Raw genomic sequence first — 14,520 nt, 5'->3', positions numbered from 1 at the left:
TCAGGGCTTCCCTGATAACTTAGTTGGTAAAGAATCCACCTTTAATGCAGGAGACCCCAGTTCAATTCCTGTGTCGGGAAGATCCCCTGGAGAAAGGATAGGCTACCCCACTCCAGTATTCTTGGGTTTCCCTTGTGGCTCAGCTGGTAAAGAATCCACCTGCAATGCAGGAGACCTGGGTTTGACCCCTGGGTTGGGGAGACCCCTTGGAGAAGGGAAAGGCTATTTGCTCCAGTATTCTGGCTTGGAGAATTCCATGGACTGTATAGTCCATGGGGTCGCAAAGAGTCGGGCATGACTGAGCAACTTTCACTTCTATTATAAAGGTTTCCTGGAAAAAGTGACGTCTATGCTGACTCCAGAAAGACAAGTAGCAAATATTCAAAAAGTCTGGGGATGGGAGGGCAGGTTGGAAGGATTTGAGGGATGAGGGCAAAGGGCATCACCAAGTATAGAAGGAACACATATGAAGACCCAAAGGAGAGAGACAATATGATTGTTAGGAAAATTGCCAACAGTCCAATAGGACTGGGGACATAAGAGAGGCGGAGGAGACTGGGGGTGTGGAGGTCTGTGAGCTGGATCACAGGGGGGCTTTGTGTGGGAAGGAGTGTGGACACATGGAAAAGTTTGAAGCAAGGTGACAGCTAAATTAGTGCATGAAGCTCAGTTCAGACAATTAGCAATTCCGCCATAACCCTATATCTACAGGACATGTAATGTCAGAATGCGTCTTCTAGACAGAGCCACAAGCATGAAGTCCTTGTCAATGAATCATCAGAGATCCACATTTTAGTTAGTGTCCACATAATTACAGTCCCAAGTGGTGTAGCAGCCCTGAATTGCAACAAAGACAGCAGGTAGAGTTTTAGAAATTATGGGTCTGGGACGTGACAGAGACATAAAAGGGGAAACAGAAAGTATTTAATGAATAGCTGGTATCGGCATTTCCACCGTAAACCATAATTTAAAGAAATCATAATTCAGCAACACTATAAAGTCTATAATTCATCACTCTGACTAGAGGAACTTGGATCAGAATTTTCTCTAAAGTGTAAAGAAAAATATGCATACACATTTCTTGCCAAATGCTAATGCAGTGTTATTTTGAGTTTAGAAGGGAAAATAAATGGGCCAGGAGCCATAAAGATGGCGTCACTCCCAACTCTGTGGCTGGGAACCTCTAACAACTTTTAAACACACTTAACCTTGACGGTCTCAAGTTAGGTCTATCCTGTGTAATTTAGTGTATCACAGAGATTAGTCTACTATAAAATATGATCAGGCTATTGTTTCATTTCTTAAAATATACATGGTTTATATTTCTTTTGATGTTAATTAGGGCCATTACTGTAGGACATACAAAGTAATCTGTGTCAAAAGTGCATTTTCACTTCAGTGATTTGGGTTCAGCTAGCCACACAAGTTCTGTACATATTTGGTAGACACATTATGAATACATATGCCAAATTCATGCATGGTATATTCATGTATGTGTTTAAGGGTAAGCGTCTACTTCTCCATTCATTCAATTATTCAATCACAAACACTGTTGGGCCCCTCATTTATGCCAAGTTCTGTGGAAGACATTGGAGATTGAGTGATCGCATAATATAGACTGTATTCTTTTTTTATTGAAATATAGTTGATTTACAATGTTATGTTAATTTTTATCAAGCACTCCCATGTACTGTACACTTGGTGCTTGAGATCCATGAACAAACTAAAATCCGTGTTCTCATGGAGTTTACATGAATAGATAATAAGTTTTAAACAAAATAAATAACTCTCATGTAGCATATTAAGGAGAAGCATTATGATAAAAGTAAAAGATCAGAGTCAAGAGGATTAGAAATGCAGCAGGGGAGACCTAGGTTGTAATTTTAAATAAGGTTGTCAGGGTGGGCTACTTTAAGACAATGACATTTAAAGAAGGACTTGCAGAAGGTGAGGAAGAGCGAGAGCTGTGAAAATCCCTTAGGAAAGGGCATTCCAGACCCAGGGAACCATGCATTTAGAGGCATCAGGCCAGGAGCATGCTTAGATACTCAGGGAACAGCCAGGAAGTCAGTCTGGCCGGATCAAAGTGAGTACACAGCAAGAGGAATCTGCATGAATGCAGATGTGCAGAGTTAATGGGGTGGAGGGTGGCGCAGACTGGGGGAACAGATTGTGTCCAGCCACACAGACCATTGTAGGGACTTAACTTTATTCTGAGTAACATGGAGAGTCATTGCAGGGTGTTGAGCAGAGGCCTAATGGCCTTTTTAAAGGCATCCACTGGTGGCTGTGTGGAAGTAGACTCTTGAGAAGAGGGCAAGAGCAGGTGGGAGGCCATGGTGGGAAGGCAGGTGTGGCATCTAGCTCCCCGCAGGGTGGTGGCAATGTCATGGGGAGAAGTGGTTGGATTCTGGATGTATTCAGAGGTAATGTGGGTATTATGAAAGCCATTATTCTGTAATCTTCTTATGCTGACAGACAGTTTAGTAGAAAAGTGTCTTCTATAATGATTTCCATGAAATTTAATCTCGCATTTCTTATTGTTTCATTGATAAATATTGAACATTCCAAATAGCCAATATTAAAATTGATTTTTCTTTGATGTACCTCCACCTCAATTTTGCTTTCTTGAGAGAATCAAGTCCTTGCTTTTTCTACTTAGTGTCTATTTCTATTAGTAAAGAAATTACATCAATAAATTCCGTAATAAAATGTCTGCTTTCTTGGCTGTGATGCATTTCTCTTTTCCATTATTCTGTGTTCAAAATAATTCTCTTTTCTTATCACTTTATTGTTTTAGGGACATCTAGATTTTCAAAAATATCCCATAATACCTTGAGATTGTTCAGTCATTCTGATGGTTTTGAGATTAAAAGTTGGCAAATAGTATTGAACAGTGCACCCAGCCTATACTTTTTGTCTATGAATCTGTGCCTACATGTGTACGTGTTTATAGATGTATGCACACATGTATGAGCTGTAAATACCTTGCATAGGGTACGTATTTTTCTTGTGTTGTCCTTCCCCATTTTATTTTAAAGAGACCAGCTGCTATTTGCAATTCTGATTTTCCTTGCTCATTACATTCCAGACCTGAGCAATGACTTGAAATATGACTCTGTACTAGAGGGGGTTGTCCTAACCTGCAAGTGCTGCCTCTCCCCAAGATAAGTATGGCTTGGGGACAATTACAAAGCAACTGCAATCTTCAGTCTTTTCGTGGTTAAAAGGAAGAACACCATACCCTCCTCCTTGAGACTTCCTGAGCCCTTCTTATTCCTTTCCTAGATGGGAAATTCCTTCTGAAAGTAGCAGAGTTTGGAAAAGCAGTTTGTTATTGTTTAGTCACTCAGTCGTGTCCAACTCTTTACGACCTCATGGACTGCAGCACTTTAGGCTTCCCCATCCTTCACGATCTCCCAGAGTTTGCCCAAACTGATGTTGTTGCCATCTAACCATCTCATTCTCTATCTTCCCCTTCTCCTCTCTCCCTCAATCTTTCCCAGCATCAAGGTCTTTTCCAGTGAGTCTATGAACAGTATGAAAGAGCAGGAGAGCGTGTCAAACTCTAACCCTTCAGGGATCAATTAGAAAGAGCCTGTGATGAACCAGATATTTTTGTTCTGTTTTAGTATCAATATATGTGACCCAGGCAAAGGGCCCATGTTCACTCTTCTTTTCAATTTTCTCCCCTCTACTCTGTTTTTGCTGCTGTTCCCAAGTCTGTGTTAAGCCTGGTCATGGAATTCTGAATCTTTCTGTCTTTTTTAATGTTGTCACTGTTAATGGGTTGTGAACCCACACAGGTGAATGGATAGTGAGAGCTATACACACATTGACTTTTCGATTAATTTCACTTGACTCCTTCATTGGGTCCTGAAAGCTGGAAGTGAAAAGCAATATCTGGTTCTTTAGAACAGTACAATGGAGACAAAGGGAAATACTACTTCTATAAGCTTTAATAAACACGTAGCTCTTAAACCTCTGAGCTCCAATGGTGAGCCTCTTTGGCATTTGAGGCAAGTTCATCTCTAGCCACTGAAACCATCAAAGTTAAAGAAAAGAAAAGAATGCATCACAGTTCCCATCAGCAAGCTGGGGGATGGGAGAAATTCTCACCAGATCCCATCTTAGCCCGTTAAATTAGAGGGCTGTGAGGATCCAGCTGTGAACAGTAGAATCACTAACTGTGATGGTTTAGTTCCAAACATGTACCGCTGTGAGCTCCAACCAGGAATAAGTGATCATGTTGGGATTCCCACAGCATGTGCCGGCATAAACCCGGGAGGCCAAGGGCAGGGGAGAGAAGGGTCAGGTGCAAGACCCGAAGAGAACTCTGTAACCCGGTGAGATGCTTAAGGCAGGGACAAGTCTGTGATGTGGGAGAACCGATCCTTCTTTTGAACTCTCAGAGAAAATTTTGCTCTCTGTGACAAATTAAAAAACCCAGAGGAAGTTTTTTTTTTTTAATGGGTTTTGTTTTTGCCTCTGGCTTTTGTTTTCATCACGCCATTTTTTTCTTCTTCCCTCTCAAATTTTGTGTAGGCTTGGGAAGATGGCCTGACCGTGATTCAGCCTCATTCTCTCTCCTTTGTAAACTCTGAGAGGCCAAGCAGAAAGATAATATACAACATCACTCTACCTCTGCATCCAAATCAAGGTAAGACAGGCAGTAAGTGATCTTTTGAGTGATGCTCTTTGTCTTCTATTGTTGACCAGCCTCAAAAGCTCTGGGATTCTGTCGGCTTCTACTTGTTGATGATTTAAGGAGTAACAATTATTCATCACCTCTGAGTTTAGAGCCATTTGAGAGGGAGACACTATGGTCAGACAGGTGGAGATGAATGTGTCAGGTTTGGTACTGACAGAGCTGTGCTGGAGAGCATGGGGTGCAAATAAGTTCATCACTCTTTGAGCTTCCCTCCCATGTGCAGGCACGACTGGCCAGATCTAAGCACACCTGTAGGGACAGAGCCGGCCTTGGTGAGGTTCTCATAAGAGAGTGGAACAGAGTCAGCACGTGCTAAGGACAAACTAAGATCATGGTATACGGTCCCATCACTTCATGGCAAATAGATGGGGAAACAGTGGAAATAATGACCGGCTTTATTTTCCTGGGCTCCAGAATCACTGCAGATGGTGACTGCAGCCATAAAATTAAAAGACGCTTGCTCCTTGGAAGAAAAGCTATGACAGACCTAGACAGTGTACTAAAAAGCAGAGGTATCACTTTACTGACAAAGGTCCACATAGTCAAAGCTGTGGTTTTTACACTAGTCGCATACGGATGTGAAAGTTGGACCTTAAAGAAAGCTGAGCACTGAAGAACTGATGCTTTCAAACTGTGGTGTTGGAGAAGACCCTTGAGGGTCTTGGACAGCAAGATCAAACCAGTCCATCCTAAAGGAAATCAACCCTGAATATTCATTGGAAGAACTGAGCTGAAGCTGATGCTCAAGTACTTTGGCTACCTGATGCAGAGTCTACTCATTGGAAAAGACCCTGATGCTGGGAAAAACTGAAGGCAAAAGCAGAGGGCGGCAGAGGATGAGATGGTTAGAGAGCATCAGCGACTCAGTGAGCATGAATTTGAACAAACTCCAGGAGATAGTGGAGGACAGAGGAGCCTGGCATGCTGCAGTCCATAGGGTTGCAAAGTCAGACACAACTTAGCAACTGAACAACCACAAAGAACAAGGAGCTTTGCCAGACAACCCAGTGGGGCTGACCCACACAAACTCAGTTTTCCCTCAGTGGATAAGTTACTCCTCCTCTTTCTTCTTAACCAAGGTAATAAATACTGTTTATGACTTCTTTAAGTTTACACAGTGCTTCTACATATTAATACCCTGTGAGCTTCAAAAAAACACAAATGTATTTACAGTAGCATTATTGGTCACCCAGATGAATTCTCCAGGCCAGAATACTGGAGTAGGTTGGCCATTCCCTTCTCCAAGGGGATCTCCCCACCACAGGGATCGAATCCAGGTCTCCCACATTGCAGGTAGATTCTTTACCAGCTGAGCCACCAGGGAAGCCCATCAGTTCTGTACCTGTGAAAATCAGAAACCACAGTCAGCCCCTAAGGCTTTTGTAACTTAATGATAATCCAGTTCTTTGAATAATTAAGATCCACATTATTGTTGCCAGAAATCATCACAGAGACTGAAGGAAAGAAAGTAGATTGAAGAAAAGTCTTTACAGCCTCACCAGGAGACCGGTCTGTGCCATTTTGGAGCGGCTTTCACCTTTGAGCCTGAATTTAATTGAGTTAGAACCTCATAATTACAGTTCATTGTCTATGACTTGTGAGGATTCCCCTGGGCTGAGCCACATTAGAGGGCAGTCATTTGCATCTTACTATTGTTTGTGAGCAACGAATCCTGTGCTGTGCTATGCGTAGCCTCTCAGTCGTGTTCATCTTTTTGTGACCCCATGGACTATAGCTTACCAGGCTGCTCTATCCACGGGCGTTCTCCAGGCAAGAATACTGGAGTGGGTTGCCTTGCCCTCCTCCAGGGGATCTTCCCAACCCAGGAATCGAACCCAGGTCTCCCACCTTGTAGATGAATTCTTTACCAGCTGAGCCACCAGGGAAGCCCAAGAATACTGGAGTAGGTAGCCTATGCCTTCTCCAGGGGAATTTCCCAAGCCAGGAATAGAACCAGGGTCTCCTGCATTGCAGGTAATTTCTTTACAAGGCGAGCTACCCGGGAAGCCTGCAATGAGTCCTAGGCAAGAGTATTTACGTTTCAGATTTGCCCCTTTCTTGAATAACTAGAGAATAGTATGCCAAGAACACCCTGAGAGCAATTGTTCCTGATGGATGACTTCCACCAGTGGGAAAGGCAGCTTGATGTCTCTAATCACTGTCAGCCATCAGAATTACTGCTGATGCTCATGCAGACTCTCTTTCTTTCCAGGCATCATCGAACACAGGGACCAGCCTCACTCTCCCATCCGGTATTTCTCCCAGGAAGACGTTAACCAGGGCAGCATCATGTACCGTCCTCCCACTGCAGCCCCCCACCTCCAGGAGATCAGGGCCTTCTCCTTTGCTGGTAATGCTTTTATTCCCCTCTATTTTGAGGTGCTCAAACTGCTCTCTGTGAATCTTCATGGCATACTTTCAATAAATCTTTATTTTGTGTCTCCTAGGTGGCAAGGCCTGAATGAGGCCTTGGAGAGCTAGTGGTGAGCAAAAAGAGGCATCTTGGCAAGTTTGGGGATCTAGGTATAGAGACAGAATTTGAGAAATAATCTCACTAAGGGAGGTTTAATTGCAGGCTGAAATAAGTGCTCTAAAAATAAGGAAGAAAGCTTATCCCTCAGTGAGGGATGTTCAATCACAGCCTGAGATAAGTATTCTAAAGATATGGAACTGAATGTAACAAGTCTGACCTAGATTAAGGGTCCACTGGAGGCTGTCTCAGGGAGGTCTTGATGGTGGAGTGGTGGGTAGGAGCTAACTAGGCTGAGTGGTGTGTGTTGGGATCATTGGGAGAACATTCTGGAAAGAAGGACATGCACCCCTGTGCAGAGGCCCTGGGAGAGAGAGAATATGACTTCCTGGGGACTGAAAAAAGTCTTTGTGTCTGGAATGTGGAGGGTTGAGCAGAGCGAGGATGAGCCTGAATAGGAAGAGAGAGGGCAGGGGCCCTGTGAGCCTGTGGAGACATGGAGCTTTATCCCAAGAACAAGAAGAACCTGGTGGGGGTTTTAAGATACAGGGGGCTGGCTTTTCATAAGGAACTCTTTGACTGCAGTGAAGAGAGAGAATTTGAAGAGGAAGCCATGGCAGATGGGCATGTGTGAGAGGAATCTAGTGAGAAGGATCTCATGCAGGCACCTTTTGGGATTAAAACCAGGATTTGACAAAAATACCTTTTAAAAAAAGAAAAGGTTGACCAAAAGAATAACTCCCATTTCTAATTCAAGCAAGTGTATGCCCTTCTATTAAGTCAAGACAGCCTTAATCCTTGCCACCCCCTTATGTCTCCCTTTGACCAAGTATTCAAAGCTGCTAAGTTTTAAGTCCCTTCCACTAGATATTGGGATGGCCAAGAAATTCATTCAGATTTTTCATACCATCTTATGGAAGAGCCCAAACGAACTTTTTGGTCACCCTTGACAGTTCTCTGCTTTGGAATGCCTCTAAAAATCTTGAAGCCTGTTTCTTTGTAATCTTTAAGATGTTTATGTCCTTTGTGGCTCAGAGGTAAAGCATCTGCCTGCAGTGTGGGACACCGGGGTTCAATCCCTGAGTCGGAAAATCCCCTGGAAGAGGTCATGGTAACCTACTCCAGTATTCTTGCTTGGGAAATCCCATGGACAGAGGAGCCTGTTGAGCTACAGGCCTTGGGGTCGCAAAGAGCAGGACATGACTGAGCAACTAACACTTTCACACTTCCAACACAATTAATATAGAGAATTATTTTTGTATAGTAGCTTTAATCATACAGAACAGTTGGTGATTTCTAATGGTGAGTTGAACACTGGTTGAATAGTTTTAGAATTATGTTTTATAGTATGGCAAAGTTTTAAAGTAATATTTGCCATTATTTATACAGATTCAATTGTCTAGAAGATAATTAACTCAGATTAAAAATCCCTAAGCATTGGGATAAACCTCTTCTCTAAGGAGTGTCCTCAGTGTTTGTGTGTGTGTTTAGTCACTAAGTCATATCCGACTCCTTGTGACCCCATGGACTCCTCTGTCCATGGGATTTCCCAGGCAAAAATACTGGAGTGGATTTCCATTTCCTTCTCTAATCCACAGTGTTTACTAGCCGGATAATTCACAGCCAGTGAAAACGTTTGTGGTCTTCTAACCCCAACTTTACAAGACCTACCTTTTACAAGAAACTCAGGTTATCCAGGGATTAGAGGAAAAGAAAACATGTCAGCCCTGGTTGAAGTTATTTCCAAATCCACTATAATCACCTGTGTTTCTGGAACCATTTTAGAGAGAGCAGAGTTGTATCCTGTATAATATATGGGATAAATGCCACGAGGTAAATCTCTCACGCTGTTACAATGTGTAAATCAATGTCCCAGGCATCAGTCAATTCTACAGTGAAACTGACCCACCAGAAAGCCTTGTCAGTGATATACGACATTACCCACATTCACCCATTTGTAGGATTTTATGTACTGGTAAAATGGAACCTGAATGAATCTATTATAAATCACTCTAACAGCTATGATATAAAATTATTCCACTCTGTGGTTCTTTTTGTTACTTAAAATTAGTATTGGCATCATTAAACTCAACATAATTTTAGCAAACAATCTGGTGATCTTTCCTTAAACCCCATGGACTGTAGCTCACCAGGTTTCTCTGTCCATGAGGCAAGAACACTGGAGTGGGTATCCATTCCCTAGGGGATCTTACTGACCCAGGGATTGAACCCAGGTTGCAGACAGACTTTTTGCCATTTGAGCCACCAGAGACGCCCCCCTTAAACCATAATAATTTACTTTTCTAACTTCTCCCCTAATTATTTTATACTTTTTTCATCCATTTTTGGCCCCCAAATGTTCAATATAATCATTTTCTGTCTTCTCTTCTTTCAGGTCTCCCAGAATCGGTGAAATTCCACTTCACAGGTAAAAATTTTAATCACAGTCTTTCAAGAAACCTTCTTTTTGCTCTCTTCATTGTTACTTTAGCTATTTTCTAAGCGCTATTTAAAAGTTACATAACACAAGTTTCTTCTAAAATAATCACATGGCTAGTTAGATAGTGATAGCTCAACTTTGTATTCATAGGAAAAATGCTCCACCAAGGATACGAAAGATTAGTGTTCTTTAAGCCCAATTTCAACTTGTTCTATTATTTATTAAAAAGAGGTAACAATGGTTAAGATCTCAGACTTTGAATTCAGTCTGTCTCAGTTTCAGCCTGCTTTAAGAAAGTTTCTTAACCTTTCTGTGCCTCCATGCCTTATCCATCAATGGGGATGATAAATAATAATTATATATGTGTAGAGCATCCGAACCCTGGAGGAGGGCATGACAACCCACTCCAGTATTCTTGTCTGGAGAATTCCTTGGACAGGGGAGCCTGGAGGGCTACAGTTCATAGGGTCGCACAGAGTCGGACATGACTGAAGTGACTTAGCACACACACATAGAGTTCCCAAAATAGTGATTGGCACATACATGCCTACCTCATTTTATTGCACTTTATTGTGCTTCACAGATATTGCATTTTTTTTTAACAAACTGAAGGTTTGTGGCAACCTGGCATACAACAAGTTTTTCAGTGCCATTTTTCTAGAAGCATTTGCTTAGTTCCTGCCTCTGTGTCACATTTTGATCATTCTTGTAATATTTCAAACTTTTTCATTATTATTGTATTTGTTATTGTGATCTGTGATCAGTGATCTTTGATGTTAATATTGTGATTGTTTTGGGGACACCAGGAACTTGCTGATATAAGACAGTAAGCTTAATAAATGTTGTGTGTGTTCTGTCTGTCGCACGAACCACCCATTCCTCCATCTCTCTCCTTCCCTTGGGGACTCCATATTTTCTGAGACCCAACAATATTGAAGTTAAACCAATTTATAACCCTACAATGACCTCTAAGTGTTCAAGTGAAAGGAAGAGTCACACATCTCCCACTTTAAATTAAAAACTAGAAATAATTAAGCTTCGGAAGGAAAGGATGTCAAAAGCTAGGTCTCTTGTGCCAAATAGCCAAGTTTTGAATGCAACAGAAAAGTTCTTGAAGGAAATTAAAAGTGCTACTCCAATGAACACACAAATGATAAGAAAGCAAAGCAGCCTTGTTGCTGATAGGGAAAAAAGTCTTAATGGCCTGGGTAGAAGATTAAACCAGCCACAACATTCCCTTAAGCTAAAATTTAATCCGGTACAAGATCCTAACTCTCAATTCTGTGAAAGCTAAGAGAGGTGAGAAGCTAGAGAAGAAAAGTTTGAAGTTAGCAGAGGTTGATTCATGGGATTAAAGAAAGAAGCCATCTTAATAACAAGAAAGTACAAGGTATAGCTACAAGTGCTGATATAAAAGCTGCAGCAGGTTATCCAGGAGATCTAGCTTAGCTAATTCATGAAGGTGATGACACTAAAGAACAAATTTTCAGTGTAGGTGAAACAGCCTTGCTCTAGAAGAAGATGCTGTCTGGGACTTTCATAGCTATAGAGGAGAAGTCAGTCCCTGGCTTCAAAGGACAGGCTGTATTGTTAAAGGCTAATACAGCTGCTAACTTTAAATTGAAACCAACACTCATTTACCATTCCAAAAATCCTAGGGCCCTTAAGAACTAGGTACTAAATCTACTCCATCTGTGCTCTATAAATGGAACAACAAAGCCTGGATGACAGCAAATCTGTGTACAACATAGCTTACTGAATATTTTAAGCTCAGTCTTGAGATCTACTACTTGGGAAAAAATTATTTCTTTTGAAATATTGCTTCTTATTGACAATATATCTGGTACCCAAGAGCTCTGATGGAGATGTACAATGAGATTAATGTTGTGTTCACGCCTGTTAACATAGCATCCATTCTGCAACCCATAGATCAAGGAGTAATTTTGACTTTCCAGTCTTATTATGTAAAATATACAATTTGTGATGCTATAGCTAACATAGATAGGGATTCCTGGGATGGATCTGGGCAAAATATATTGACAACCTTCTGGAAGGGATTCACCATTCTAGATGTCATTAAGAACTTTCATTTGTGGCGAGAGGTCAAAATATCAACATTTACAGGAGTTTGAAGGAAGTCTCAGATGTTCAAGCTGGTTTTAGAAAAGGCAGAGGAACCAGAGATCAAATTGCCAATATCTGCTGGATCATCAAAAAAGCAAGAGAGTTCCAGAAAAACATCTATTTCTGCTTTATTGATTATGCCAAAGCCTTTGACTGTGTGGATCACAATAAACTGTGGAAAATTCTGAAGGAGATGGGAATACCAGACCACCTGATCTGCCTCTTGAGAAACCTGTATGCAGGTCAGGAAGCAACAGTTAGAACTGGACATGGACTAACAGACTGGTTCCAAATAGGAAAAGGAATACATCAAGGCTGTATAGTGTCACCCTGCTTATTTAACTTATATGCAGAGTACATCATGAGAAACGCTGGGCTGGGAGAAGCACAAGCTGGAATCAAGATTGCCGGGAGAAATATCAATAACCTCAGATATGCAGATGATACCACCCTTATGGCAGAGAGTGAAGAGGAACTAAAAAGCCTCTTGATGAAAGAGAAAGAGGAGAGTGAAAAAGTTGGCTTAAAGCTTAACATTCAGAAAACTAAGATCATGGCATCTGGTCCCATCACCTCATGGGAAATAGATGGGGAGACAGTGGAAACAGTGTCAGACTTTATTTTTGGGGGCTCCAAAATCACTGCAGATGGTGACTGTAGCCATGAAATTAAAAGACGCTTCTCCTTGGAAGGAAAGTTATGACCAACCTAGATAGCATATTAAAAAGCAGAGACATTGCATTGCCAACAAAGGTCCGTCTGGTCAAGGCTATGGTTTTTCCAGTGGTCATGTATGGATGTGAGAGTTGGACTGTGAAGAAAGCTGAGTGCCGAAAAATTGATGCTTTTGAACTGTGGTGTTGGAAAAGACTCTTGAGAGTCCCTTGGACTTGCAAGGATATCTAACCAGTCCATCCTAAAGGAGATCAGTCCTGGGTGTTCATTGGAAGGACTGATGTTGAAGCTGAAACTCCAGTACTTTGGCCACTTCATGCAGAGAGTTGACTCGTTGGAAAAGACCCTGATGGTGGGAGGGGTTGGGGGCAGGAGGAGAAGGGGACAACAGAGGATGAGATGGCTGGATGGCATCACCGACTCTATGGGCATGAGTTTGAGTAAACTCCAGGAGTTGGTGATGGACAGGGAGGCCTGGTGTGCTGTGATTCATGGGGTCGCAAAGAGTCGGACACGACTGAGCGACTGAACTGAACTGAACTGAAGGAAGTTCATTCCAAACTTCTTGAATGACTTTGAGGGGTTTGAGACTTTAGTGGAGGAAGTAACTGCAGATATGGCAATAACAAGAGAACTAAAATCAGAAGTGGAGTGTCAGATATGTCTGATTGCTGCTATCTCATGATAAAACTTTAATGAATGAGTTGTTTCTTCAGTTAAGTTCAGTCGCGTCCAACTCTTTGCAACCCCATGGGCTACAACACGCCAGGCCTTCCTGTCCATCACCAACTCCCAGAGTTTACTCAAACTCATGTCCATTGAGTCAGTGATGCCATCCAACCAATTTATCCTCCATCGTCCCCTTTTCCTCTTACCTTCAATCTTTCCCAACATCAGGGTCTTTTCCAATGAGTCAGATCTTCGCATCAGGTGGCCAAAGTATTGGAGTTTCAGCTTCAACACCAGTCCTTCCAATGAACATTCAGGGCTGATTTCCTTTAGGATGAACTGGTTGGATCTCCTTGTAGTCCAAGGGATTCTCAAGAGTCTTCTCCAACACCACAGTTCAAAAGCATCAATTTTTTGGCACTCAGCTTTCTTCACAGTCCAACTCTCACATCCATACATGACTATTGGAAAAACCATAGCCTTGACTAGATGGACCTTTGCTGGCAAAGTAATGTCTCTGTTTTTTAATATGCTGCCTAGGTTGGTCATAACTTTCCTTCCAAGGTGTAAGCGTCTTAATTTCATGGCTGCAGTCACCATCTGCAGTGATTTTGGAGCCCCCAAAAATAAAGTCTGCCACTGTTTCCACTATTTCTCCATCTGTTTGCCATGAAGTGATGGGACCAGATGCCATGATCTTGGTTTTCTGAATGTTGAGCTTTAAGCCAACTTTTTCACTCTCCTCTTTCATTTTCATCAAGAGTCTCTTTAGTTCTTCACTTTCTGCCATAAGGGTGGTGTCATCTGCATATCTGAGGTTATTGATATTTCTCTCGGCAATCTTCATTCCAGTTGTTTCTTATGGATTAGCAAAGAAAGTGGTCACTTGAGATTAAATGTACTCCTATTGAAAATGCTGCAAAGGTTACTGAAATTACAACAAAGGATTTAGAATATTACAGAAAGCTTAGTTGATAAAGCAGCATCAGAGTTTGAGAAGACTGACTCCAATTTTGCAAGATATTCTGCAGATAAGATGCTGTCAAACAGCATTGTGTGCTACAGAGAAATCTTTTGCAAAAAGAAGACTCAATCAGTATAGCAAACTTCATTGTCTTATTTTAAGAAATTGCCACCACCATCCCAACCTTCAGCAACCACCAGCATGATCAGTCAGCAGCCATCAACATTGACTCAAGGTCCTCTACCAGCAAAAAAGATTATAATTCACTGGAGGCTTAGATGGTGGCTAGCATATTTAGCAATAAATTATTTTTCTAATTAAGATATGTACATTATTTTTTAATGTACATGCATAATGCCTAACATAATGCTATGGCACACTTATTAGACTACAATGTAGTATAAACATAATTTTTATATACACTAAGAAGCCAAAAAATTTGTGTGACTTGCTTTATTATAGCATTC

At 41.7% G+C, this 14,520-nt stretch overlaps 1 protein-coding gene across 3 annotated transcripts in view; it reads left to right on the top strand.

Annotated features, from left to right (window-relative positions):
* FRAS1 (Fraser extracellular matrix complex subunit 1) overlaps positions 1-14,520 on the top strand; it is a 502,305-nt gene that overhangs the window by 371,508 nt on the left and 116,277 nt on the right. For all 3 annotated transcript variants that reach the window (XM_043906392.1, XM_043906393.1, XM_043906394.1), the window contains 3 exons: positions 4,546-4,660; positions 6,924-7,061; positions 9,577-9,609. In XM_043906392.1, the coding sequence (XP_043762327.1) occupies positions 4,546-4,660; positions 6,924-7,061; positions 9,577-9,609 (286 nt within the window). The remainder of the gene's footprint in view (positions 1-4,545; positions 4,661-6,923; positions 7,062-9,576; positions 9,610-14,520) is intronic.

This window comes from Cervus elaphus, chromosome 6, assembly GCF_910594005.1.
Source record: "Cervus elaphus chromosome 6, mCerEla1.1, whole genome shotgun sequence".
Taxonomy (NCBI): domain Eukaryota; kingdom Metazoa; phylum Chordata; class Mammalia; order Artiodactyla; family Cervidae; genus Cervus; species Cervus elaphus.
This window is presented reverse-complemented; position numbering and strand designations above follow the sequence as displayed.